Source organism: Oncorhynchus mykiss, chromosome 12 (genome assembly GCF_013265735.2).
Source record: "Oncorhynchus mykiss isolate Arlee chromosome 12, USDA_OmykA_1.1, whole genome shotgun sequence".
In the NCBI taxonomy this organism is placed as follows: Eukaryota; Metazoa; Chordata; class Actinopteri; order Salmoniformes; family Salmonidae; genus Oncorhynchus; species Oncorhynchus mykiss.
Window position 1 is genome coordinate 17,831,085 of NC_048576.1, and position 27,067 is coordinate 17,858,151.

The 27,067-nt window shown below is 41.6% G+C and overlaps 1 protein-coding gene across 13 annotated transcripts; it reads left to right on the forward strand.

Annotated features, from left to right (window-relative positions):
- The first annotated feature begins 137 nt into the window (after positions 1-137).
- LOC110537103 (exportin-7) lies at positions 138-27,035 on the forward strand. 13 transcript variants are annotated; one of them, XM_021622872.2, is made up of 31 exons: positions 139-303; positions 1,455-1,488; positions 2,804-2,950; positions 3,327-3,420; positions 3,529-3,610; positions 5,360-5,444; positions 5,535-5,603; positions 5,739-5,843; positions 5,937-6,102; positions 6,893-6,966; positions 7,051-7,170; positions 7,320-7,466; positions 7,681-7,853; positions 7,926-8,119; positions 8,245-8,350; positions 13,141-13,276; positions 16,801-16,874; positions 16,955-17,035; positions 17,179-17,242; positions 17,366-17,474; positions 17,839-18,034; positions 18,259-18,366; positions 19,057-19,122; positions 19,479-19,561; positions 19,678-19,892; positions 20,022-20,160; positions 24,612-24,676; positions 24,768-24,860; positions 24,934-25,038; positions 25,224-25,351; positions 25,428-27,035. In XM_021622872.2, the coding sequence occupies exons 1-31, from the start codon at positions 272-274 to the stop codon at positions 25,519-25,521; spliced, it is 3,384 nt and encodes a 1,127-aa protein (XP_021478547.1). In that variant the 5' UTR covers positions 139-271; the 3' UTR covers positions 25,522-27,035. The 13 variants fall into 13 exon arrangements, with proteins under 13 accessions (XP_036792992.1, XP_021478547.1, XP_021478557.1 ...); XM_021622882.2 differs by lacking the exon at positions 1,455-1,488 and adding an exon at positions 3,027-3,158 and having other exon boundaries at positions 2,777-2,950; XM_021622881.2 differs by lacking the exon at positions 1,455-1,488 and adding an exon at positions 3,027-3,158.
- The last annotated feature ends 32 nt before the right edge of the window (positions 27,036-27,067 follow it).

Here is a 27,067-nt window from a genome sequence, read left to right on the forward strand (position 1 = left end):
AATATAATGGATAATCTGTTATTAAACCCATTCCAGAACAGAAACTAGCAAAATGAAGCAGTTTCCCTTTAAGAGCCATGTAAACAAAGAGCGGGTTTGCTTTATATGAGAGGTATTTTATTTTACGTACTTTTTATTATGTGAAGTTGAACGGGGTTCTAAAGGGATTTCCAGCGATTGCGCGAGCGTAAATGCTTTCTGAATGTGAAAATTTGCGCTCATTCACTTTGTCAGGGGGAGTGAGATAGTTCAATGGGAGTGAGAGAGGAGCATGAATGGAGCAAAATGGCGGATCATGTGCAGGTAACCACAGCTTTATGTTTTTGTAATATATCAATCCTCAATAAGCCTTTGAATGAGCTGTAATATATATTTCGATGCGTTATTTAATATATAGAGAGTGAATGCATCCATAAAGCGGTCATGGTACAGGTTATGTGCGATATGTGTAGCTAGGATGCGAGCTGCAGTGTTGACTTGTGGCCTGTCATCGTGTAGCTTTCGCCGTTTAAAGATGCGGACCGAAAACAAAACATTGGTGTTTATGAAACATGGCTAACTGCTAACTAGCTAGGACTGTTTCTACTGTGCGAATGTATTGATTGTAGCAGCTATCCACATTGTCATTATGTTTTATCTCATGCCTTTTATACGAAGTAAAGAACACCTTTAACATATAATTTCAATTTTGTCGGCCTATCTGTTAGCTAGGAGAGGATGGGGGGAAATGCAAGCCAGTTAGTTGACAGTAGCTAACTAGTTAGCACCAATTAATTGGTTAGCAACTCTCATACTTCATCCTTCGCGTCCTGAACGAAATCCGGTCTAATGTCAAATGTAATTATTGATTATGCTTTGCTTGCTTGATCAGACCTTTCAAATGCACCGCTATTTGTAATTTTTCACGCCAGGTTAGCTCTTGCTAGCTTACAGGTATAGCAACACGACATTCTCCCGCGCGACACTCTTAGTTTTTTTTTGTGTGAGCTGACATGTAAGTTAGCTTGGAACCTGGCTCGTGGACGGTGTTGTCGTTATTATACTTATTATACCCCACCGTGCATATTTTGCAACGAAAACAAGAATGTGCCACTCCGAAACGGACACACCTAGCAAGTTAACTAGATAACGTTATCTGGCATGGAGCATAACACATTTATAACTAGGTATCATTCTATCTGAAAATATAGCTACCATTAGCTAGCTAATCAGCTGACAATTAACTTTGCCAAACAACTAGCTTCGTCTTTCCAGCCAATGTGCTAAAGTAAGATAGCTTAGCTGGGATGCTGGCTGTCACGTGTGCACTTTTTTGTACAACTGACTGACATTAGCTAGCTACTGTTAACTAGCTAGCACTTGCAGCTAACTGTCATATCAAGCAGACGATAGATTAACAGTAACTATATCTGCCTCAAGCTTTCTGTAACTAACGTTACTGTTTGTGTTTATAGCAACTTGGCACTGAAAGTGTCGGCGTCTGCTGATGTGAGTAGGTAGCTGGCTAATTGTTATTTTGCTAAGTTGATTAAATGAAGCCTTCACCCCACCCAGGTGGCTAATTCTGTGCATTATATACATTATTTTAGAGATGCTTGGTGTCAGTATTTGTATTTTTTACGTTAGCTCAGCAGGCTGGTGATGAGAGAGCCAGTTAGATATTTAGTTTATTAATAATAACTACAGATGTACGCGCACTGAGGCAGCGCTTCCTGGTCAGGGTGCCTGACCGTGTGACGTAACTGTCTGTTAGTGCAAAGTCATCGTGGACAGTACGGGACACACAACAGGCTCCAGACACACAAATTCTGTGCTGGTCTGCTCAGAACATTCGTTCTTGCCAATGTTCTCAGGAACCATCAGCATGACATGATGATCTAGCTAGCTAGCCCACCCAAATCCTTAGTCAGGTGTACTGCACAGCACCAAGACTGTTGTAGTAGTAATATTAGTAGGTGTGTGTGTGGTGCACACTGAGTCAGGCTCAGCAGCAGCAGTGTTGGGGTATTGAGCTCTTATCTATGTCTAGCAGTCCTCTTCTCCCTAGCCATGTGCCATCCAACGCCCTCCCTAGACTAGTACATCCTGTACTATATCAGTAGCTAGCATCAGACTGGCTCCGGGATTCTGCTGACTTGTCCTTTAAACAATATGATGTTGGTCAGGCTAGCTGGGGTGTGCATGCATGAGTGGTTATGTAGTTCTTTACAACAATGGTGTTAGTAATGCTAGCTGAGGTGAATAGTCTGCTGCATTGTTACTGGTGGATTTAGTGTCCGTTAGCTGGATGGATTTAGTTTGTGAGTTAGTTAAACCTTATTATGTTAGTGTTGTGTATTGGGGTAAGTTAACTATCTGTGTGGTTTCCGGTCCCACCCACTCCCTAAAGCTGTAAAGGCTGCCTAGGGGAGGACGGCTCATAATAATGGCTGAATGGAGTCAATGGAATGGTATGAAACACGTGGTTTCCATACAGCCTCCACTGCCCTATAGCCACTACGTCGGTCTTTGTCTGGCAGGTGTTTAGCCCCTGTGTTTCTATCTAACAAGGGTCATGTTCAATAGGGTGCTACTGAATGTTTATTTTGGTAAACTTTCTTGTCTTTACATTTTTTTGCATGAGGCATGTCTATTTTACGAAATAGGCTATAGTCTTATTTCTGTCTGAACGCTCTAGAACGTTGTGCCATACTGATTGCTCACAGCCCAATACAACTGTCAACACCTGTATCTTGGCTGTTGATGAGGGATGTTTTTTGCTGCTCTACTCACTTAGGTCTCTCTCTCCTGTATGTGTGAGTAGAGCCTAGCCCAGCTAGAGATCCTGTGTAAGCAGCTGTACGAGACAACAGAGACTGGGGTGAGGTTGCAAGCAGAGAAAGCTCTGGTGGAGTTCACTAACAGCCCCGACTGTCTCAGCAAGTGTCAGCTACTACTGGAGAGAGGCAGCGTGAGTAGTACACACACACACTGACATTATATCAATAAGCTGTTGATATTTACCATATTACCTCATAAAAAAAAAGGGTGGCAGGAAGCCTAGCAGTTGAAGGCTTTGGGCCATTAACCGAAAGGTCGCTGGTTCGAATCCCTGAGCCGACTAGGTGAAAAATCGTTTGATGTGCCCTAGAGCAAGGCACTTAACCCTAACTGCTCCTGTAAGTAGCTCTGGATAAGAGCGTCTGCTAAATGATTAAAATGTAAAAATGACTGACAATGTTTACTGTATGACTTGCTTTATTTAGCTCAGCTGATGTGTTGTCTCTATCTCTGTCTATGCTTGTATTCCCATCTTCCTCTCTTGCTCTCTCTCTCCCTCTCTCCAGTCTTCCTACTCTCAACTTCTTGCAGCTACCTGTCTGTCTAAACTGGTTTCGCGCACCAACAACCCTCTTCCCTTGGAGCAGCGCATCGATATCCGTAAGACTCACTCACACACATCCCACCAGTCTATGTTCATGCTGTACAAGTTAGTCCATAAGGCTCATGTGTGTGTGTGTGTGCGTGTGTGTGCGTGCGTGCATGCAGGGAACTATGTACTGAACTATCTGGCGACGCGGCCGAAGTTGGCAGAGTTTGTTACCCAGGCTCTGATCCAGCTGTACTCCAGGTAAACCTCTCTCCGCTCCTCTCTCCTCCTCTCTTCATCCCACTCCTCCATGTGAGTGATTCTCTCCCTTGTTTTTGTCTCCTCCAGGATCATCAAGCTACAGTGCCTTGCGAAAGTATTCGGCCCCCTTGAACTTTGCGACCTTTTGCCACATTTCAGGCTTCAAACATAAAGATATAAAACTGTATTTTTTTGTGAAGAATCAACAACAAGTGGGACACAATCATGAAGTGGAACGACATTTATTGGATATTTCAAACTTTTTTAACAAATCAAAAACTGAAAAATTGGGTGTGCAAAATTATTCAGCCCCTTTACTTTCAGTGCAGCAAACTCTCTCCAGAAGTTCAGTGAGGATCTCTGAATGATCCAATGTTGACCTAAATGACTAATGATGATAAATACAATCCACCTGTGTGTAATCAAGTCTCCGTATAAATGCAGCTGCACTGTGATAGTCTCAGAGGTCCGTTAAAAGCGCAGAGAGCATCATGAAGAACAAGGAACACACCAGGCAGGTCTGAGATACTGTTGTGGAGAAGTTTAAAGCCGGATTTGGATACAAAAAGATTTCCCAAGCTTTAAACATCCCAAGGAGCACTGTGCAAGCAATAATATTGAAATGGAAGGAGTATCAGGCCACTGCAAATCTACCAAGACCTGGCCGTCCCTCTAAACTTTCAGCTCATACAAGGAGAAGACTGATCAGAGATGCAGCCAAGAGGCCCATGATCACTCTGGATGAACTGCAGAGATCTACAGCTGAGGTGGGAGACTCTGTCCATAGGACAACAATCAGTCGTATATTGCACAAATCTGGCCTTTATGGAAGAGTGGCAAGAAGAAAGCCATTTCTTAAAGATATCCATAAAAAGTGTCGTTTAAAGTTTGCCACAAGCCACCTGGGAGACACACCAAACATGTGGAAGAAGGTGCTCTGGTCAGATGAAACCAAAATTGAACTTGTTGGCAACAATGCAAAACGTTATGTTTGGCGTAAAAGCAACACAGCTGAACACACCATCCCCACTGTCAAACATGGTGGTGGCAGCATCATGGTTTGGGCCTGCTTTTCTTCAGCAGGGACAGGGAAGATGGTTAAAATTGATGGGAAGATGGATGGAGCCAAATACAGGACCATTCTGGAAGAAAACCTGATGGAGTCTGCAAAAGACCTGAGACTGGGACGGAGATTTATCTTCCAACAAGACAATGATCCAAAACATAAAGCAAAATCTACAATGGAATGGTTCAAAAATAAACATATCCAGGTGTTAGAATGGCCAAGTCAAAGTCCAGACCTGAATCCAATCGAGAATCTGTGGAAAGAACTGAAAACTGCTGTTCACAAATACTCTCCATCCAACCTCACTGAGCTCGAGCTGTTTTGCAAGGAGGAATGGGAAAAAAATTCAGTCTCTCGATGTGCAAAACTGATAGAGACATACCCCAAGCGACTTACAGCTGTAATCGCAGCAAAAGGTGGCGCTACAAAGTATTAACTTAAGGGGGCTGAATAATTTTGCACGCCCAATTTTTCAGTTTTTGATTTGTTAAAAAAGTTTGAAATATCCAATAAATGTCGTTCCACTTCATGATTGTGTCCCACTTGTTGTTGATTCTTCACAAAAAAATACAGTTTTATATCTTTATGTTTGAAGCCTGAAATGTGGCAAAAGGTCGCAAAGTTCAAGGGGGCCGAATACTTTCGCAAGGCACTGTATGTGTTTTTGTGTGTGTGTGTTTCAGGATTACCAAGCTTGGCTGGTTCGACTGTCAGAAAGACGACTATGTCTTCAGAAACGTCATCGCAGACGTCACACGCTTCCTACAGGTACAAACGTGTGTGTGTAGCCAATATAATTTGTTTTCTTGGAGTAGGTAGTGGACTGATCAAATCTACCTTTCTTTGTCTGTCTGTCAGCAGGACAGTGTAGAACATTGCATCATAGGAGTCACCATCCTATCCCAACTGACCAATGAGATCAACCAGGTACTCTACCTCTCCTCCCTCTTTCCTCTCCTCCACATCTCCCTCCTCTCCTCTTATTCCCCTTCTCCCCTCTAATCTGAAGTGGTGGTTGTGTTGTTGTGTGTGTTAAATATGTGTTTGATGTTGTGTGTACAGGCAGATACCAGCCATCCTCTGACCAAACACAGGAAGATTGCGTCATCGTTCAGAGACTCGTCCCTCTTTGACATATTCACCCTGTCTTGCAATCTCCTCAAACAGGTGTGTGTGTGAGAGGGATTGTATTAATGTGTTGACATACCTATTGACATCCATTTCCAGTCGTTCTTGTGAACTTAATGTGTGTGTGTCTAGGCGTCGGGTAAGAACCTCAACCTGAATGATGAGAGTCAGCATGGTCTACTGATGCAGCTACTGAAGCTCAGTCACAACTGTCTGAACTATGATTTCATCGGAACGTCTACAGATGAGTCCTCTGATGACCTCTGCACTGTTCAGATCCCCACTTCCTGGAGATCAGGTAACACATTCTGTCAATTCTGTAAAATATCAGTACTGCGTCACCTATTATTACTGGTGTTGGGGGTAATGCGTTACGTAATCAGATTCCTTTTTTGAGTAGCGGAGTAAAGTAACATGTTACTTTTTCAAATCGCAAGCGTTGTTTTCAGAGTCATATCTCTACCGGCTGCGTGTTTTCCATGATCTGATCTCGACTTGTTTCCTCATTTAATTCTCGAGCGAACGGAGAAAGGCTGAAGAAATGTAGTAAAGTATTGAGGAAGCACATCTGATCTTTGCCATTTATCGTTTCTGAGATAGCAAAGCCTATAGAAGGTTTTCCCATCTAGTGGTGAGTGTGCCCTCTAAACATCTCTGTCAGTGTATGTGCGGTCTATAACCAGAACTGGTGGCTCAAGAGAAAGATTTTGAATGAAAAGATAGGAAATCTGTACAGATGTTTGGCTTACAGTACATATGGCTAATTATCAGCTCGTATGATAGTGCAGCACTTGTAGACTAGCACAGGAAAGCATCGCCACAGATGAAAGGAGACTCGAGTGATTAAACCTGAGTTAATAAGTAGCCTGTCTTTGGTAGAGCGCACCTGGTTCGCTTTGCTCCCTCCGATATTCAAACAACTGGTGAGAGTTTTTTAATGAAAGTAACTCAAAGTAGTATAACACATTACTTTCCAAACAAAGTAATATTGTAAAGTAACTAGAAATTTGTATTTATTTTTCAAGTAACTAATCCCAACACTACCTATTACTGTGTACTAACCTAATCTGTCTCTCTCTTTCTCTCAGCGTTTTTGGATTCCTCCACTCTCCAGCTCTTTTTTGATTTGTATCATTCCATCCCGCCCTCCCTCTCCCCGTTGGTGAGTAAAGCAGAGTGTGTGAGTGTGGCTTGTATGTTCACTTCAGTACAGGTGTAGTGTTTAATGCTCTGTGTGTGTGTGTAGGTGTTGTCGTGTCTAGTCCAGATAGCATCAGTGAGGAGATCTCTGTTCAACAACGCAGAGCGAGCCAAGTTCCTCTCTCACCTGGTGGATGGAGTCAAGAGGATACTAGAGAACCCACAGGTAACACACACACTATTACATGTTACAAGACTCTTAAATTCTGTTATTCCTTCAAATTTGGTCCCCCCTTTATTTTGGGTGAAATCATATTTGATATAGTAACACGTTTTATGCTACAAGTAACTAACAATGCTGTCTTTGTGTTCCAGAGCCTCTCAGACCCTAACAACTACCATGAGTTTTGTCGTCTGTTGGCGCGACTGAAAAGTAACTACCAGCTGGGAGAGCTGGTCAAAGTAGAAAACTACCCAGAAGTCATCAGGCTTATAGCCAACTTCACTGTCACCAGTCTACAGGTACTATGTGTGTCTGTCTGTGTGTGTAAGACCCTGAAGGCAGATTGGTGAGTGTCTTGGTAAACAGACATTTCATAAATAGTCCTTCTTAAATCTGCCCTTCTATACCTCTCAATGATCTTGTTAGATGTTAACGTTCTGCCGAAAACCTTGTTCTCCTTACTGAGATAACAATGACAATTTTCTGATAACTTTTATATTATGTGTGTTGCAGCACTGGGAGTTTGCCCCTAACTCTGTCCACTACCTGTTGAGCCTGTGGCAGCGCCTGGCAGCGTCTGTCCCTTACGTTAAAGCCACCGAGCCTCACCTGCTAGAGACATACACACCTGAAGTCACCAAGGCCTACATCACCTCACGCCTCGAGTCTGTCTGCATCATACTCAGGTAACACACACAGACACACACACTCTCACAGATCAATTATGAAACGTTGAAATCATTTTCACGTCTGTGAAGGGATGGGTTAGAGGACCCTCTAGATGACGCAGGGTTAGTCCAGCAGCAGTTAGACCAGCTCTCCACCATCGGTCGCTGTGAATACGAGAAGACCTGTGCCCTATTGGTCCAGCTCTTCGACCAATCAGCACAGACCTACCAGGAACTACTGCAGTCTACCAACTCTAGTACCATCGACATCACTGTCCAGGAGGGTACGTCTCTTTCCCTCTCAATCAATCAATAAAGTACGGCAAAATATAGCTTTTAACAACACATGTTTTTGTTACCAGGGAGGTTGTTATGGTTGGTTTATATAATTATATTTCTATATCTATAGGGAGGTTAACATGGTTGGTGTATATAATCGGGGCGGTCATTGGAGGAAGAGTGTCCTTCGCCTCTACAGATGAACAAGACGCCATGGACGGAGAACTAGTTTGTCGGTAAGTCCACACACAAGTAACCTCACCCTAACCAATACCACTACCTATTAGGCTAGTGGCCAATCCTCAAAAAGGGCTTTAGTTTTTGAGATACCCTAGGTATAACAAAGCACAATTATGTTTTTCCATATCTCTAATGTCTCCCATACAGGGCATTTGGAAAGTATTCAGACCACTTCACTTTTCCACATTTTGTTACATTTTAGAATAAGGTTATAATGTATTACATTGATGAGATAATTCTACACACAATACCCCATAATGACAAAGTGAAAACAGTTTTTTAGAAATGTTTGCAAAAAATAAATTAAATTCATTGTTTATATACAGTTGAAGTCGGAAGTTTACATACACCATAGCCAAATACATTTAAACTCAGTTTTTCACAATTCCTGACATTTAATCCTAGTAATAATTCCCAGTCTTAGGACAGTTAGGATCACCACTTCATTTTAAGAATGTGAAATGTCAGAGTAAAGTAGAGTGATTTATTTAAGCTTTTATTTCTTTCATCACATTCCCAGTGGGTCAGAAGTTTAAATACACTCAATTCGTATTTGGTAGCATTGCCTTTATATTGTTTAACTTGGGTCAAATGTTTTGGGTAGCCTTCCACAAGCTTCCCACAATAAGTTGTATGAATGTTGGCCCATTCCTCCTGACAGAGCTGGTGTAACTGAGTCAGGTTTGTAGGCCTCCATCTGTGACTAAGCTTTAACTTCCTGACTGATTTCTTGAGATGTTGCATCCACATAATTTTCATCCCTCATGATGCCATCTATTTTGTGACGTGCACCAGTCCCTCCTGCAGCAAAGCACCCCCACAACATGATGCTGCCACCCCTGTGCTTCATGTTTGGGATGGTGTTCTTCGGCTTGCAAGCCTCCCCCTTTTTCCTCCAAACATAACGATGGTCACTATGGCCAAACAGTTATATTTTTCTTTCATCAGACTAGAGGACATTTCTCCAAACAGTACAATCTTTGTTTCCATGTGCAGTTGCAAACCGTAGTCTGGCTTTTTTGTGGCGGTTTTGGAGCAGTGGCTTCTTCCTTGCTGAGCGGCCTTTCAGGTTTCAGAAGAAAGTTATTTGTTTCTGGCCATTTTGAGCCTGTAATCGAACCAACAAATGCTGATTAGAGGTCGACCGATTTATGATTTTTCTACGCCGATACCGATTATTGAATGACCGAAATAAGCCAGTCTTTTTATTTTTTACATTTTATTTTTTACATTTTATTTATTTGTAGTAATGACATTTACAACAATACTGAATTGAACAATGAACACTTATTTTAACTTAATATAATAAATAAATAATCTAACAGGTTCAATTTGGTTTAAATAATGCTAAAACAGTGTTGGAGAAGAAAGTAAAAGTGCAAGATGTGCCATGTAAAAAAAGCGTTTAAGTTCCTTACTCAGAACCTGAGAACATATGAAAACTGGTGGTTCCTTTTAACACGAGTCTTCAATATTCCCAGTTAAGAAGTTTTAGGTTGTAGTTATAATTCTTTTAATAACTATTTCTCTCTCTACAGTTTGTATTTCATATACCTTTGACTATTGGATGTTCTTATTGGCACTTTAGTATTACCAGCCTAATCTCGGGAGTTGATAGGCTTGAAGTCATAAACAGCACTGTGAATCAAGCATTGTTAAGAGCTGCTGGCAAATGCAGTAAAGTACTGTTTGAATTAATGCTTACGAGCCTGCTGCTGCCTACCACTGCTCAGCCAGACTGCTCTATCAAATATCAAATCATAGACTTGATTATAATAAACACACATAAATACGAGCCTTTGGTCATTAATATCACGAAACGTTTATTTTTTCAGTGAAATACGGAACCGTTCCGTATTTTATAGAATGGGTGGCAACCCTAAGTCTAAATGTTGCTGTTACATTTCACAACCTTCAATGTTATGTCATAATTATGTAAAATTCTGGCAAATGAATTGCGGTCTTTGTTAGGAAGAAATGGTCTTCAAACAGTTTGCAACGTGCCAGGCGGCCCAAACTGCTGCATAAACCCTGACTCTGCTTGCACTGAATGCAGGAGAAGGATTGGAATCCACGAGGAAACTGCGTAGCAGGCTGACCACCTGTTACGCGAGTGCAGTGTCAAAAGGACCTTGTGGCTGCAAGGAGCCATGGTAAGTTGCTAGCTAGCATTAAACTTATCTTCACATAATCACAAGTTAACCTAGTAATATCAACAACCATGTGTTGTGGTTGTTGATGTGTTGTGGTTGTTGATATTACTAGGTTAACTTGTGATTATGTGAAGATACGTTTAATGCTAGCTAGCAACTTACCATGGCTCCTTGCAGCCACAAGGTCCTTTTGACACTGCACTCGCGTAACAGGTGGTCAGCCTGCTACGCAGTTTCCTCGTGGATTCCAATGTAATCGGCCATAATCGGCATCCAAAAAGGGCCGATTACCGATTTGTTATGAAAACTTTAAATGTGCCCTAATTAATCGGCTGTGCCGATAAATCGGTCGACCTCTAGTACCCATGTTCAAAATCAATTACGTAGCCCGCCATAGCAACTGAAATGTCTCTCGTAACTCTGTCAACGTTCAAATACGCCTCGTAGGCACAGTTTTTTTTGCTCTTTAAGAAACACAGAATCCAGTGCTCTGATCAAAGTTCCCATTCCGTCATCCTGGGTCAAATCCTCCGTGGATATTTTCAGTGCTGTATCTCTTGCTCTTCCGTCGAGCAATAATACCACTGCAAGTGCTTGCTTTTTCTTGTCCAGATTGGTAACCCGTGTCCCGATTCCAAGTACAATTTTCCAACTCTCATACGACCTCTTCTCGTTGAAGCGAGGTGGCTAATAAATACAAATGTGCCATCTTCTGAAACCAATGTGATCTCCAAATGACACAACTAGGTTCCAGTTTAGCAGTTTACTTCACAATATCATCGCGGTATTACACTCTGGCCCGGTCCGACAGAGACTAAAACTTCTGCGCAGGTGCACTTCTAACAGAGGGAGAGGACTGTAATAACAGAAATATACGGCTACTTAAAGCTACTTAACTCATGCATTGGTCTGAGAAACTGCAGTAATCACAAGATGCCTATAAGGACATAAGCCAAACAAGAGGCTCCTTAGGATGGTGTAACTTGCTTTATGTGATTGTTTATGGTGGCTGGGAATTGAATGTGAGATGGTGGTCTTTGTGCACCATGCTTTGTGCATCAGCTCAGGAATCAACTTCAAAATGAAATGTGTGTGGAGCTGTGCTATGTCCCTCAACCAACGCTTCTTATTAAAAGTCTATGACCTAGCTACACTCTAACGTCTAAGTAACCTGAGGTCACCCTCACAGGTTCTGTCAGTCTCCATCTCCTGCTGGGCATGCCCCAGTACAAAATCAATGCCAACCACACTTAATATTGGCCAAATGATCATCCGACCTGACTTCCAATGGAATATAAAGAAATGCGTAGGACGTGAGCTGCAGGGCTTTTTACCACATTAAACATAAAGAACAGGCCACCCACAGGCCAGTTAATTGTTGGAAAGCTCTAAAGGCAAGTCTGTTTTTGACATCCCTTTTACAGACATTACAGGCATAAGTGTTGTACACAATTCTGAAAAAATGCCTCTCATTTACAAAATTAGAATTTATAGGTGATTGTTATAATGGAAGCCATACTGGATTTTGTATGCCATATCAGATTTGAGGCAAAATATAAAGATAATCTGTGATGGCCCCCTGACTTAAATGCAAGACTACCGGCTAAAGATACAAAATTCTTTAAGGATCGTTGGTGGCCCCCCCTGTATGTACTGCAGACAATTGACGTGCTTCTACACCTGCATTGCTTGCTGTTTGGGGTTTTAGGCTGGGTTTCTGTACAGCACTTTGAGATATCAGCTGATGTACGAAGGGCTATATAAATAAATTTGATTTGATTTGACTATTTGTATTCAACATTTTAGCAACTTGCAATATTGAGTTATGTGGCCCAAGTTGACTGAGAACACATTCTCATTTACAGCATCAACCTGGGGAATAATTACACTCTGAATTAAGAGGGTGTGTTACAATATCTATCCATTTAACCACTGTCACAGTAAAATATTTGGACAACTATCCATTTCATATATAGTAGACCCTAGAAATATGGAAAACATGGTTGTGTTTTGTTATACCTCGGGTAGAGGCATCACCACATTTTTGGGGCCTTGCCATGAGCCTAAGACATTGAGTGCACAAAACATTATGAACACTGTCCTAATATTGAGTTGCACCCTCAGAACAGCCTCAATTATTTTCTTGCCCATTCATCCTCTGAATGGCACACATACACAGTCTGTGTCTCAAGGTTTAAAAATCATTCTCTCTTTAAACTACACTGATTTGAAGTGTATTTAACAAGTGACATCAATAAAGGATCATAGCTTTCACCTGGTCAGTCTGTCATGGAAAGAGCAGGTGTTCCTAATGTTTTGTGCACTCAGTGTACATGTCCTATTGTAAATGTACCTCAGGATACAGCAGCAGATGAGTCAATAGTGTGCCTCAGGATGCTTTAAAAAAAATGTAAAAAAATGTAACTAGGCAAGTCGGTTAAGAACAAATTCTTATTTTACAATGATGGCCTAACCCGGGCAACGCTGGGCCAATTGTGCGCAGCCCTGTGGGACTCACAGCCGTTTGTGATACAGCCCGGGATCGAACCAGGGTCTGTAGTGACGCCTCGATCACTGAGGTGCAGTGCCTTAGACCTGATGCTGAGTGAGTCGTGTGTGTGTGTGTCTGTCAGAGTGCTCCAGTTGATGAACCTAACAGATTCGCGGCTGGCCCAGGCGGGTAACGAGCGGTTGGAGTTGGCCATGCTCAGCTTCTTTGAACAGTTCAGGAAAATTTACATCGGAGACCAGGTGCAAAAGTCATCCAAGGTAAATACTTTTACCACACACACACACACTTATGTTTCAGACCTCAAACATGATTTAATGTTGATGAGTCCACATGTCATACTGTCTTGTTTAGATCTATCTCTCTCCGTTCCTCTCTAAGCGTGACTAACTGTCTTTCTTTCTCTCACTCTCTATTCCTCTCTTAGCAAGACTAACTCTGTTAATATCTTAATTCAAAGGGCTTTATTGGCATGAGAAACATAAGTTTACATTGCCAAAGCAAGTGAAATAGATAATACACAAAAGTTAAATAAACAATACAAAATGAACAGTAAACATTACACTCACAAAAGTTCCAAAGGAATAGAGACATTTCAAATGTCATTATGGCTATGTAGTGTTGTAATGATGTGCAAATAGTTAAAGTACAAAAGATAAAATAAATTAACATAAATATAGGTTATATTTACCATGGTGTTTGATTTTTTCGAATTCTTTGTGGGTCTGTGTAATCTGAGGGAAATATGTGTCTCTAATATGGTCATACATTTGGCAGCAGGTTAGGAAGTGCAGCTCAGTTTCCACCTCATTTTGTGGGCAGTGTGCACAAAGCCTATCTTCTCTTGAGAGCCAGGTCTGCCTACGGCGGCCTTTCTCAATAGCAAGGCTATGCTCTCTTCCTTCCTCTCATGACTGACTCGATCTCTCTCCATTCCGTTCTCTGCCTGTAACTAGTGGGAGTTATGTTATATTTTAACTAGAAGCTCTTCTGTCTGTGGGTGTGTTAGTGCTGACACACAGCCTTGGACTGACTGACTGACTGAGTGTGCTTTCTTTGTGCTGGGCAGAGGCTGCGAAATGTCAACAGCCCAGATAAGTGGTGACAGTCGAGAGCAGCCCTCCCCAACGTGTCGGTTTGGTCTTAAAGTTATCCTCCCCTATCCCTTCTTAGTGACATGGTCAGTTTTACTGTTAACATGGTGAATAATGTAGGCGGAATCATCGCTAACCAGAGAATTCTCCATGGAAGTGGGGTGGAGGCAGGGGAGTACTAGAATAATTCATATAAAGTGGGGTGGAGGCAGGGGAGTACTAGAATAATTCATGTGGGGTGAAGGCAGGGGAGTACTAGAATAATTAATATAAAGTGGGGTGGAGGCAGGGGAGAACAAGAATAATTAATATAAAGTGGGGTGGAGGCAGGGGAGTACTAGAATAATTCATGTGGGGTGAAGGCAGGGGAGTACTAGAATAATTAATATAAAGTGGGGTGGAGGCAGGGGAGAACAAGAATAATTAATATAAAGTGGGGTGGAGGCAGGGGAGTACTAGAATAATTCATGTGGGGTGAAGGCAGGGGAGTACTAGAATAATTAATATAAAGTGGGGTGGAGGCAGGGGAGAACAAGAATAATTAATATAAAGTGGGGTGGAGGCAGGGGAGAACAAGAATAATTCATGTGGGGTGAAGGCAGGGGAGTACTAGAATAATTAATATAAAGTGGGGTGGAGGCAGGGGAGAACAAGAATAATTCATGTGGGGTGAAGGCAGGGGAGTACTAGAATAATTAATATAAAGTGGGGTGGAGGCGGGAGGAGTTCTAGAATAATTAATATAAAGTGGTGTGGAGGCGGGAGGAGTACTAGAATAATTCATATAAAGTGGTGTGGAGGCGGGAGGAGTTCTAGAATAATTCATATAAAGTGGTGTGGAGGCGGGAGGAGTTCTAGAATAATTAATATAAAGTGGTGTGGAGGCGGGAGGAGTTCTAGAATAATTAATATAAAGTGATGTGGAGGCGGGAGGAGTTCTAGAATAATTAATATAAAGTGGTGTGGAGGAGTTCTAGAATAATTAATATAAAGTGGTGTGGAGGCGGGAGGAGTTCTAGAATAGTTATTATGAGGTTTGTAGGTGGGAGGAGTTCTAGAATAATTAATATAAAGTGGTGTGGAGGCGGGAGGAGTTCTAGAATAATTAATATAAAGTGGTGTGGAGGCGGGAGGAGTTCTAGAATAATTAATATAAAGTGATGTGGAGGCGGGAGGAGTTCTAGAATAATTAATATAAAGTGGTGTGGAGGCGGGAGGAGTTCTAGAATAATTAATATAAAGTGATGTGGAGGAGTTCTAGAATAATTAATATAAAGTGGTGTGGAGGCGGGAGGAGTTCTAGAATAATTAATATAAAGTGGTGTGGAGGAGTTCTAGAATAATTAATATAAAGTGGTGTGGAGGCGGGAGGAGTTCTAGAATAGTTATTATGAGGTTTGTAGGTGGGAGGAGTTCTAGAATAATTAATATAAAGTGGTGTGGAGGCGGGAGGAGTTCTAGAATAATTAATATAAAGTGGTGTGGAGGCGGGAGGAGTTCTAGAATAATTAATATAAAGTGATGTGGAGGCGGGAGGAGTTCTAGAATAATTAATATAAAGTGGTGTGGAGGCGGGAGGAGTTCTAGAATAATTAATATAAAGTGATGTGGAGGCGGGAGGAGTTCTAGAATAATTAATATAAAGTGGTGTGGAGGCGGGAGGAGTTCTAGAATAGTTATTATGAGGTTTGTAGGTGGGAGGAGTTCTAGAATAATTAATATAAAGTGGTGTGGAGGCGGGAGGAGTTCTAGAATAATTAATATAAAGTGGTGTGGAGGCGGGAGGAGTTCTAGAATAATTAATATAAAGTGGTGTGGAGGCGGGAGGAGTTCTAGAATAATTAATATAAAGTGGTGTGGAGGAGTTCTAGAATAATTAATATAAAGTGGTGTGGAGGCGGGAGGAGTTCTAGAGTAATTAATATAAAGTGGTGTGGAGGCGGGAGGAGTTCTAGAATAATTAATATAAAGTGATGTGGAGGAGTTCTAGAATAATTAATATAAAGTGATGTGGAGGAGTTCTAGAATAATTAATATAAAGTGGTGTGGAGGCGGGAGGAGTTCTAGAATAATTAATATAAAGTGGTGTGGAGGCGGGAGGAGTTCTAGAATAATTAATATAAAGTGGTGTGGAGGCGGGAGGAGTTCTAGAATAATTAATATAAAGTGGTGTGGAGGAGTTCTAGAATAGTTATTATGAGGTTTGTAGGTGGGAGGAGTTCTAGAATAATTCATATGATGAAGGTTCTGGAATGTCTCATTTCAGGTTGTGTATGTGTGAGATGGACTGTATGAGTCTGAGGTGTCAGAATAAATAACACCCCAGACCTGCAGGAGATACACATCCCTCTATGACACCCTCTACCCTAACCCCCCGATACTAAGGCAAACCATCCTCAGCTCTGCTCAACTTAACGCTATCACACAGACTCTCTTGATCTCACTCACTCTCTTCCTCACACACTACTTTACCTCAGAGCTCAGGTTTTGGCGGAATGTACAGCCACGTTCGGGAGATGAGAGCAGAGCTGATTGGTGTGTGTTTGTCTTTAACCCTGTGGAGATGACTAGTGCTACGCTGCTGGCAGCTGTTACTGTTTGTGATTATATCATAGTTGTCCTACTGTGTAGTTGCTCTCTCTCCAGGGGATCTTCCAATGGTTAATGGCGTGTGTCTGTGTGTGTCACAGCTGTACCGGCGGCTGTCAGAGGTTCTGGGGCTGAATGATGAGACCATGGTACTCAGCATCTTCATTGGAAAAATGTGAGTTTCAACACTTCCTGTGTTAGTACTACTCCTGGTTCTATGAACTAACCACTGATTAATACCATTTGTGGTTGCAGCATCACCAACCTGAAGTACTGGGGCCAGTGTGAACCAATCACTTCCAAGACACTTCAGTTACTCAATGACCTCTCTATAGGATATCCTTTTGCGCGTGCGTGTGTGTGTGTGTGTGTGTGTGTGTGTGTGTGTGTGTGTGAGAAAGGGAGGGGGGGGGGGGTTTATTTGGTATTCTGTTATATTCCAGCTCCTGTGTTGTCTCTTTGACGGTGTGTGTGTGTACGTACAGCAGTGTGAGGAAGTTGGTAAAACTCAGCGCTGTTCAGTTCATGCTGAACAACCACACAGTAAGTACCCTGACCTTTGATCTCTCACCCTGACCACTAACACTAACCTCCTGAATCTCAATGTATGCTTTTTCATCCAGTTCTTTTCCCATAATGCCCTTATCCTTTCTCCAATGATGTCAGAGCGAGCACTTCTCCTTCCTGGGCGTGAACAACCAATCAAACCTCAGCGACATGAGGTGTCGCACCACGTTCTACACCGCACTGGGACGCCTGCTGATGGTCGACCTAGGTAGACACACACACACACACATCTACAGTCTACACGATTATCAGTAATGATCTTATTTGGATGATTACAAACTTTTCATTCTTTCACCTAGGGCTATGATGATACCAGTATCATATTTTTTCCATGGCAAAAATGAAAACACGGAGCATACCAAACTCGTTGGTCCTTTAAAAACCTGTTGTATGTGCTATAGCTTGGAAAAATGTATCAATGTGACTCTGGATGACAAGATAATGATGTTTGTTTCCAACATTAGGGCTGTTTTCCTAAAGAAATGAAATCCACTTTGTGTGTTGTAACCCTTGCCATGATACTGGTATCGTCCCAGCCCTACTTTAACCGTGTTTTCATCTTGTGTGTGTAGGTGAGGATGAGGACCAGTTTGAACAATTCATGCTTCCCCTAACGGCGGCGTTTGAAGCAGTGGCTCAGATGTTCAGCACCAACACATTTAATGAGCAGGAGGCGAAGAGGACGTTGGTAGGACTGGTCAGAGACCTGAGAGGTATCGCCTTTGCCTTCAACGCCAAGACCAGCTTTATGATGCTCTTCGACTGGATGTATCCTTTACTGACCCCTGATCTCTGACCCCTGACCTTTACGGACCAGGGGCCTGCTCAGGAGATTGAAAGGTTAAAGAACGTTCAGATAGAAATTGTTGTGTAGAAGAGATATGACTGTGTCATAGAATAGGAAATCACTGTAGAGTTTTGAATTGCAAGTAGTGTTGTCCTTCACTTGAAGTCTCATTGGCGCACAGTGTTGTTCTTAACCCCTCCCCCAGCTACCCAGCCTACATGCCCATCCTGCAGAGAGCTATAGAGCTCTGGTACCACGTACCAGCATGCACCACTCCTGTCCTAAAGCTCATGGCCGAGCTAGTCCACAACAGGTACATAAACATGCATACAGTCAGAACCCTGACATTTATCCCTCGACCTCTAACCCCTGACTTCTAACCCTTTGTAGGGATTAACACCAATTTCCTGAACCAAGTGCCTTCCTGATTACCAAGATACTTAAAAAAAAAAAAATGTATCTCAAACAATAATATAACATTTCTATGCCGCACTAATGCAAAAACAGCAAATATGCAACGCTAGAAAGCTGCATTATTTAGGCTAGTCCCCAATAGAAAACGTCTACATGGCTTCTATTATTTACACTGCTACACACGACTTCTCCACGCAGTCATTTACGGCCCAGGTTTCTCCTCTACAGTTTGTTCATTCAAATTACTTCCCAAACTTCAGCTGTGTTGCCCAACAGAGGATCCAAAATATAAACTACGGCTGCTCACTGCTAACAAAACACCTAATACATTGTGTCTGCAAAATTGCTCAAGGAAATTGACATTCGCAATATTGTTCCAAGTTGTTACACTAACAAAAGCAAGGGCACTGGCTTGACTAGAAGGTCAGATTCACATGGAATTGATCGGCAGCTGTCCATGGTGCGGATTCTACACCGTTTGCTTGTCTGTCACAGGGAAAATATCCAATGCTGCGCTAAACAAACAGTCACCACATAAGTGAGTTTTCATAGTAAAAACAGCCATAATCTTTCCAAATTCCCCTGATAGCCAGACAGCTGCTCTGCAAGGGGAGAGGAGAGAGCCAACAAGCTGGGTGTCATCTTTCAGTCAACGGTAAAACGACCCTGTCATTTTCACTAGCTATAATAACCTAAATTTACTAGTTAAGCAAACAATTTTTCTTAGGCCTACGTTAACTATAGGTTACATAAACAAAATAGTGTAACAACTTTGAGTTGATTCCATTACAACAAATACAACAAGAAACCGTTAGATCCCTGCAAGTGTTTCTCAATTTATAGTGATAGAATTCTAGCCGTTCCACACTTGCTGGTATTAAATGCTTTTAGATAGCATTTCTGGTTGGACGGATCTCGGGATACCTGGGAAAGGCTTGACATTTTATCAGGATGGAAAATTGGTAAATTTGAGGAAAATATGAATCCTTAACTCTGTGTCTGTGTTTCCAGGTCACAGAGGTTACAATTTGACGTGTCATCACCCAACGGAATCCTGCTGTTCAGAGAAACCAGCAAGATGATCACCACCTATGGTACTACACTCAAGTGTCCTATTGCCACAGTTGCTGTGCACTCACTGGAGAATTGTAATTGGTTGGTCAGCCACATTAAAAAAATTATATTAATTTCCTTGGTTCTCCCTCTCCAGGTAACCGTATCCTGACCATTGGGGAGGTGCCTAAGGACCAGATGTACAGTGTGAAGCTGAAGGGTGTCAGTGTGTGTTTCTCCATGCTCAAGGCTGTGCTCTCTGGGAACTATGTCAACTTCGGGGTGTTCCGTCTCTATGGAGATGACGCACTGGACAACGCGCTACAGACCTTCGTCAAATTGCTGCTGTCCATACCACACAGCGACCTGCTGGTACACACACTCCTCTCCATCCCTCACAGCGAAGTACTTCCCTGAACATTCTAAATATATCTGGCAGTTCCAGTACACTTAATCTTCTTCTTTCTCCCTCCCCCTTCTATTTCTCCCTCCTCACTCCAGGACTATCCCAAGTTGAGCCAGTCGTTCTACAGTCTGTTGGAGGTGTTGACTCAGGATCACATGAACTTCATTGCATCTCTAGAGCCGCATGTCGTCATGTACATACTGTCATCTATCTCCGAGGGACTCACTGCACTAGGTAATGTATATACATACACACACTGCACCGGGAAATGATACATACACAGTATACCACTGCACTGGGTAATGTATATACAGTTGAAGTCGTGAGTTTACATACACTTAGGTTGGAGTCATTAAAACTAGTTTTTCAACCTCTCCACAAATTTCTTGTTAACAAACTATAGTTTTGGCAAGTCGGTTAGGACATCTACTTTGTGCATGACACAAGTCATTTTTCCAACAATAGTTTATTTCACTTATAATTCACTGTATCACAATTCTAGTGGGTCAGAAGTTTACATACAGTAAGTTGACTGTGCCTTTAAACAGCTTAGAAAATTCCAGAAAATTATCACATGGCTTTAGAAGCTTCTGATAGGATAATTGACATAACTTGAGTCAATTGGAGTTGTACCTGTGGATGTATTTCAAGGCCTACCTTCAAACTCAGTGCCTCTTTGCTTGACATCATGGGAAAATCAGCAAAGACCTGGTTCATCCTTGGGAGCAATTTCCAAATGCCTGAAGGTACTACGTTCAGCTGTACAAACAATAGTACGCAAGTATAAACACCATGGGACCACGCAGCTGTCATACCGCTCAGGAAGGAGATGCATTCTGTCTCCTAGAGATTAACGTACTTTGGTGCGAAAAGTGCAAATCAATCCCAGAACAACAGCAAAGGACCTTGTGAAGATGCTGGAGGAAAAAGGTACAAAAGTATCTACATCCTCAGTAAAACGAGTCCTATATCAACATAACCTAAAAGGACGTTCAGCAAGGAGAAGCCACTGCTCCAAAACCTCCATTAAAAAAGCCAGACGACGGTTTCCAATTGCACATGGGGACAAAGATCATACTTTTTGGAGAAATGTCCTCAGGTCTGATGAAAGGAAAATATAACTGTTTGGTCATAATGACCATCGTTATGTTTGGAGGAAAAAGGGGGAAACTTGCAAGCCGAAAAACACCATCCCTACCGTGAAGCATGGGGGTGGCAGCATCATGTTGTGGGGGTGCTTTGCTGTAGGAGAGACTGGTGCACTTTACAAAATAGATGGCATCATGAGGGATGAAAATTATGTGGATATATTGAAGCAACATCTCAAGACATTAGTCAGGAAGTTCAAGCTTGGTCACAAATGGGTCTTCCAAATGGACAATGACCGCAAGCATACTTCCAAAGTTGTGGCAAAATGGCTTAAGGACAACAAAGTCAAGGTATTGGAGTGGCCATCACAAAGCCCTGACCTCAATCCCATAGAAAATCTGTGGGCAGAACTGAAAAAGCATGTGCGAGCAAGGAGGACAACAAACCTGACTCCGTTACACCAGCTCTGTCAGGAGGAATGGGCCAACATTCATACAACTTATTGTGGGAAGCTTGTGGAAGGCTACCCAAAACGTTTGACCCAAGTTAAACAATTTAAAGGCAATGCTACCAAATACTAATTGAGTGTATGTAAACTTCTGACCCACTGGGAATGTGATGAAAAATAAAACCTGAAAGTCATTGTCTACTATTATTCTGACATTTCACTTTCTTAAAATAAAGTAGTCATCCTAAGACAGGGAATTTTTACTAGGATATAATGTCAGGAATTGTGAAATACCAAGTTTAAATGTATTTGGCTGAGGTGTATGTAAACTTCCAACTTCAGCTGTACATACACACACACTGCACCGGGAAATATACAGTATATCACTGCACCGGGAAATGGTACATATACAGTATACCACTGCACCGGGTGATATATACAGTGACTTCAGAAAATGTTCACACCCCTTGACTTTTGTTGTGTTACAAAGTGAGATTAAAACGTATTTAATTGTCATTTTTCATCAACGATCTACACACAACATTCATGTTAGAATTTTACTTCAACTTTGACATCTATAAAAAATGTATGAAAAGTAAAATGCTGATATATCTTGATTAGATTCAACCCCCTGAGTTCATACATGTTAGAATCACATTTGGCAGCGATTACAGCTGTGAGTCTTTCTGGGTAAGTCTCTAAGAGTTTTCATCTTGGTAAGCAACTCCAGTGTAGATTTGGCTTTGTGTTTTAGGTTATTGTACTGCTGAGGTTGAATTTGTTTGAAATTTACTGCTCGACTGAGAAACCTTATAGATAATTGTATGTGTTGGGTATAATCAGCTGTCCTCCAAGGCAAAGGGTGGCTACTTTGAAGAATCTGAAATATAAATATATTTAGATTTAACACTTTGGTTACTACATGATTCTTTCTATATGTGTTATTTCATAGTTTTGATGTCTTCTATTATTCTACAATGTAGAAAATAGTACTAATAAAGAAAAACCCTGGAATCAGTAGGTGTGTCCAGACTTTTGACTGGTACTGTATATAACATTCTATTGGTTTCAAGAATTTTGTATACTTTTAATTAGAAAAATTTTAGGTTTTGAATCTGGCGTCGTTTTGCGTATCAGTTCATAAACCATGTGCCATGTAATCGGTACATCGAAATCTCTTAACTATTTTTCAATCTATATGGCATAGCTGTCAATTTCTTTGTCCTTAAATGAAACTGGTATACTTAAAAAAAATAAAAAATAATTATTCATCACCATTTTCTTTAACCAATGTTGGTCTTTAATGCAGGGCCGACAGACAAGTTCCTTACTTTTTCCCCCTTCCACTTGCCTCTTCCATTTTTGCAGTAATGCTGCAAATTTGGGTAGAGCAGACATTTCCATATATTTTTGCTAGCTGCATGTTTGACAACTCCACTAGTCCTATTTATGATATAATTTACAAAGATTTATACTTTTTTGTCAATTAGTATATTTACGTTTAACCACTTTGTTGTATTATTTGTTCTGTCTTTTCTGGTGGATTAAACTGAAATTGCAAACAACTTTCTATGGCTTGTTTTAAAAATAGCGATGTTTTGGAGATTTCATTTTCAAATAACTTGAGTGAGAGGTTGTAATCTGAATAAAGGGAAAAAGGCCGTTCTTGAACATGGCGTGAGACATTCTTACTAATCTGCTAGGGAACCAGTTGGAATTTAAGTTGAACTTTTCTATGACTGACACCCTTTAGTGAGAGGTTTGATGCTTTAATATTTAGTCATTTTTGCCCTCCAAATTCATATTCATTATATAAATAAGCCTGTTTAATGTTGTGTGGCTTGCCATTCCAAATACAATGTTTTGCGCATATAATTTAAAAAAACGGTCGCTAGGTGTTGGTCAAAACCATAGGTAATATGTGATATGACTAAAGAGTTAATCAGCGTGAGTATTCTACAAATAGACAGGTATTTATTTTCCTTTCCATGGCAGCAAGAGCTTAACTATTTTTGCTAACTTTCTATTAAAATGTATTGTACTGAGATCATTTATTTCTTTTGGATATGTATACTGAGTATGTACACATCACCATCAGACCATTTTATTGGTAAACTACACAGTAATGTAAAAGTTGTATTTTTTTGTGACCCAATACATAATATACTTACACTTATCAAACTTTGGTTGTAATCCAGAGAGGTTAGAAAAGTATCTTGATCCTCTATTAGGTTGTGGAGTGATCCAAATTGTGGATTTAAAAGAAACCGTGAATCATCGGTGTACAATGATACCTTTTTGTTTTTAAACACTGGATTTCTAATCCCTTGATATTATTGTTGGATCTGATTTTAACAGCTAACATTTCGATGGCCATAATAAATAGATATGCCGATAGTGGACAACGTTGTTTTACTTCTCTTGACAGATTAATAATTTCTGAGAAGTAGCCATTATTTACTATTTTACACCTAGGGTTATTATGCATAACTAACCCATTTTTATAAGAGATTCTCCAAAATTAAAATATTCTGGGCAATCATATATATATAAACTCCAGTCATACTTTCTCAAAAGCCTTTTCAAAGTCCGCTATGAAAACCAGGCTTGGTTTCCCTGGTATTTCATAGTATTCTATTATTTCCAGTAGTTGTCTTATATTATCTCCAATGTATCGTCCATGTAAAAAACCTGTCTGATTAGGTAATGTATGTGCCAATTATTTGATGGTCCGACTGCAGTCTGTCCCCTATCAACACATTATTATTATTATTATTATTTTATTTTTTTAACTTGATGACCTGGGTGGGGGCACCCCACCGGAATCCCCAACAACTAGGTACAAGGTACTCATTAGCAGCTTTGAGAAATTCTTTGTATATTATGCTCACCCATCAGGGGGCTCTGGCTTTGAAGGACCAATCCTGCCAGGCAGGTTCAGAATCTTGAGGGGGCGGTGCTGCTCTAGAAGGTCTCTGACTGCATTTATCTTTCTGTTTTGGCTGCGTTTAGGCTACTTACAGTAGGCCCATAGTGTATGGGTCTCTCAGGTGGCTGTATAGGGTTGTGGACTGTTCCATCATGATAGGACAATAAATAAACAGACTATATTTAGAATTGATTTTAAAATGACTAACGTGTGTTGTAGATACTATGGTGTGTACTGGGTGTTGTTCCAGTCTGGACCATATCGCCACCTACCTGTTCAAACAGGTAACCTCTCCCTCTGTTCATCTGTAATCTATTCATATCATCTTATACATGTATGTACATATATTGATGCTAATGAATTGTTTCTCTTTAGCTGTCTCGCTCCACTAAGAAACGACCTGTTGCTATGGCAACAGACGAACGCTTCCTACACATCATGCAGCAACACCCAGAGATGATCCAACAGGTACACACACACACGATCTCGCACTCACTCACTCTCACACACTCACTAATCATTCTGTGTGTTTGTCCTACAGATGCTGTCCACAGTGTTGAACATCATCATCTTTGAGGACTGCAGGAACCAGTGGTCCATGTCCAGACCTCTACTGGGCCTCATCCTGCTCAACGAGAAGGTACAGGTACACAACCACACACCCATTATCCAACCATTCCCTGGAAGACGTGGCAATTGTTGCTGAGTGGACTATCCTGGCTAAAAAAACAAAACAAAACAAAAACACACCAGCCTCGTCCTGTGTCTCCATTCCTGCAGTATTTTGCCGATCAGAGAACATTATTTTTTTGTGCGCTTTTGTGTGTGTAGTATTTTGCAGACCTGAGGAACAGCATTGTGAACAGCCAGCCTCCAGAAAAGCAGCAGGCCATGCATCTCTGCTTTGAGAACCTGATGGAGGGGATAGAACGCAACCTGCTAACCAAGAACAGAGACAGGTACACACAATTCCATTGACTGTGTGTGCGCTCACTTTGTGTGTTTTTTTAACTGTGTGTATATTCATCTGTGCAGGTTCACCCAGAACCTCTCGGTGTTCCGGAGGGAGGTGAATGACAGCATGAAAAACTCTTCATACGGAGTCAACACCAATGACATGATGAGCTGACATTCCACACACGCACACCTGCTCCACACAGAGCAGCTTCCCAAAACTCAACTCCCTCCACTCCTCCTCTCACCCCCTTCCTCTCATCTCACCCCCCTCTTCCTCTCCCTTGTGGTTCCACCCTCCTTTTTATAGAAGCCTATATAAATATACAGATCTATTTTAAAGCCAGTCTGTAGAGGTCACCCTGCTACTCACTGGGAGGAGAGGGGGAAGTGGAGGATGAGGATGGAGGGAGAGAGGATATATCTACACACTTTGGAGGAAGTGAATCTGAGGGGAAGGATGAGTGGGGGGGATGAAGGTGAAAAGGGAGAAGCCGGTAAATGTAGTTCTCTGCTTCTGCCTGCCTTGTATAGAAACACAACAAATCAAGTGTACATTTTTTTTTCATAACATTTTGAACAATGTTTATATTGATTGAATTTAAAACACAAAATGAGAAACGTGTGATTGAACTTTTTACAGTGTAGTGAGTCAGTGCACCTGTCTGTCTGTGTGTGGGGAAAAAACTTTCTACAGGGGATGAGAGGAGCAAGAAAGTAGAGCGCACTAGAGCTGTGAAGGGGTAGAGACAAAGAGAGTGAGAAACTGTCCATTTTGCACATTTTCCTCTGGCCCTCTGATTTGAGTGATGTAAATACCCACCACTGTTACTCCCTAGGCACTGCCCCTAGACACCACCTTTAGCCCCTAGACACCACCTTTATTCTCTATGCACTGTCCAAAGCCCCTAGACACCACCTTTAGCCCCTAGACATTTTGCCTATAAAATAATTGCTTGTTCAAATAGAATTGGTTAGGTGTGGGGCAGGGTTATGGGAGTAGGTTTGGGTTAAGGTCATGCTCCACTTTACCCTCTGGTAGGCTGGTTGGAGCTGACACTAACCTCAGGGGAGTCGGTTGGGTTAGGGGAGAGTGAAGTGTCTCAGCATGCTAGCTAGTGTGTAGGGGTCACAGATCAGAAAGGAGCGTGGCTGCAGTCTATCTCTGGAGTATGTGACTCAGAGAGAGAGAGTGTGTGTGCGCGTGGCCTCTCATGGTGCTGTAAAGGAGCGGTGCGCTCCAGACAGAACCTTCCAGGACATTCTAGAACGTTCAGCTCTCGTTTCCGAGCTCCCTGAAGGATAGTTTATTTCAAATTGAGAAACTAAAGAAGAATGCAACCTTTGGTAGAACAGAGAGCTGTGTATTACAGGGAAATGGGTGGTAAGAAAAAGACAGAACTGTGTATTAAAGAGGAGATGTGGGTTCAGAGTTCATTAGCAACTTGTGCTACTCTACAGGTGTTGCTGCTAACTGTTTGTGACGACTAGCTCATCTCTAACAATGTTGATTTGACTTCCTGGTTTATTGTTTTGGTTCCCTAAAGTGAGTGTGTGTGTGTTGGATCGGTACCTTGGTTCTCTGATGTGAGTGTGTGTTGGATCGGTAGTTTGGTTGAGTTGTGTGGATGTCTGCTACATATTATAGTGTCAGCATTGTGACTGCAAATAAACGTTATTTGGTTTGTATACCGTGCTGTCACTGTTTTACTGCAAACATG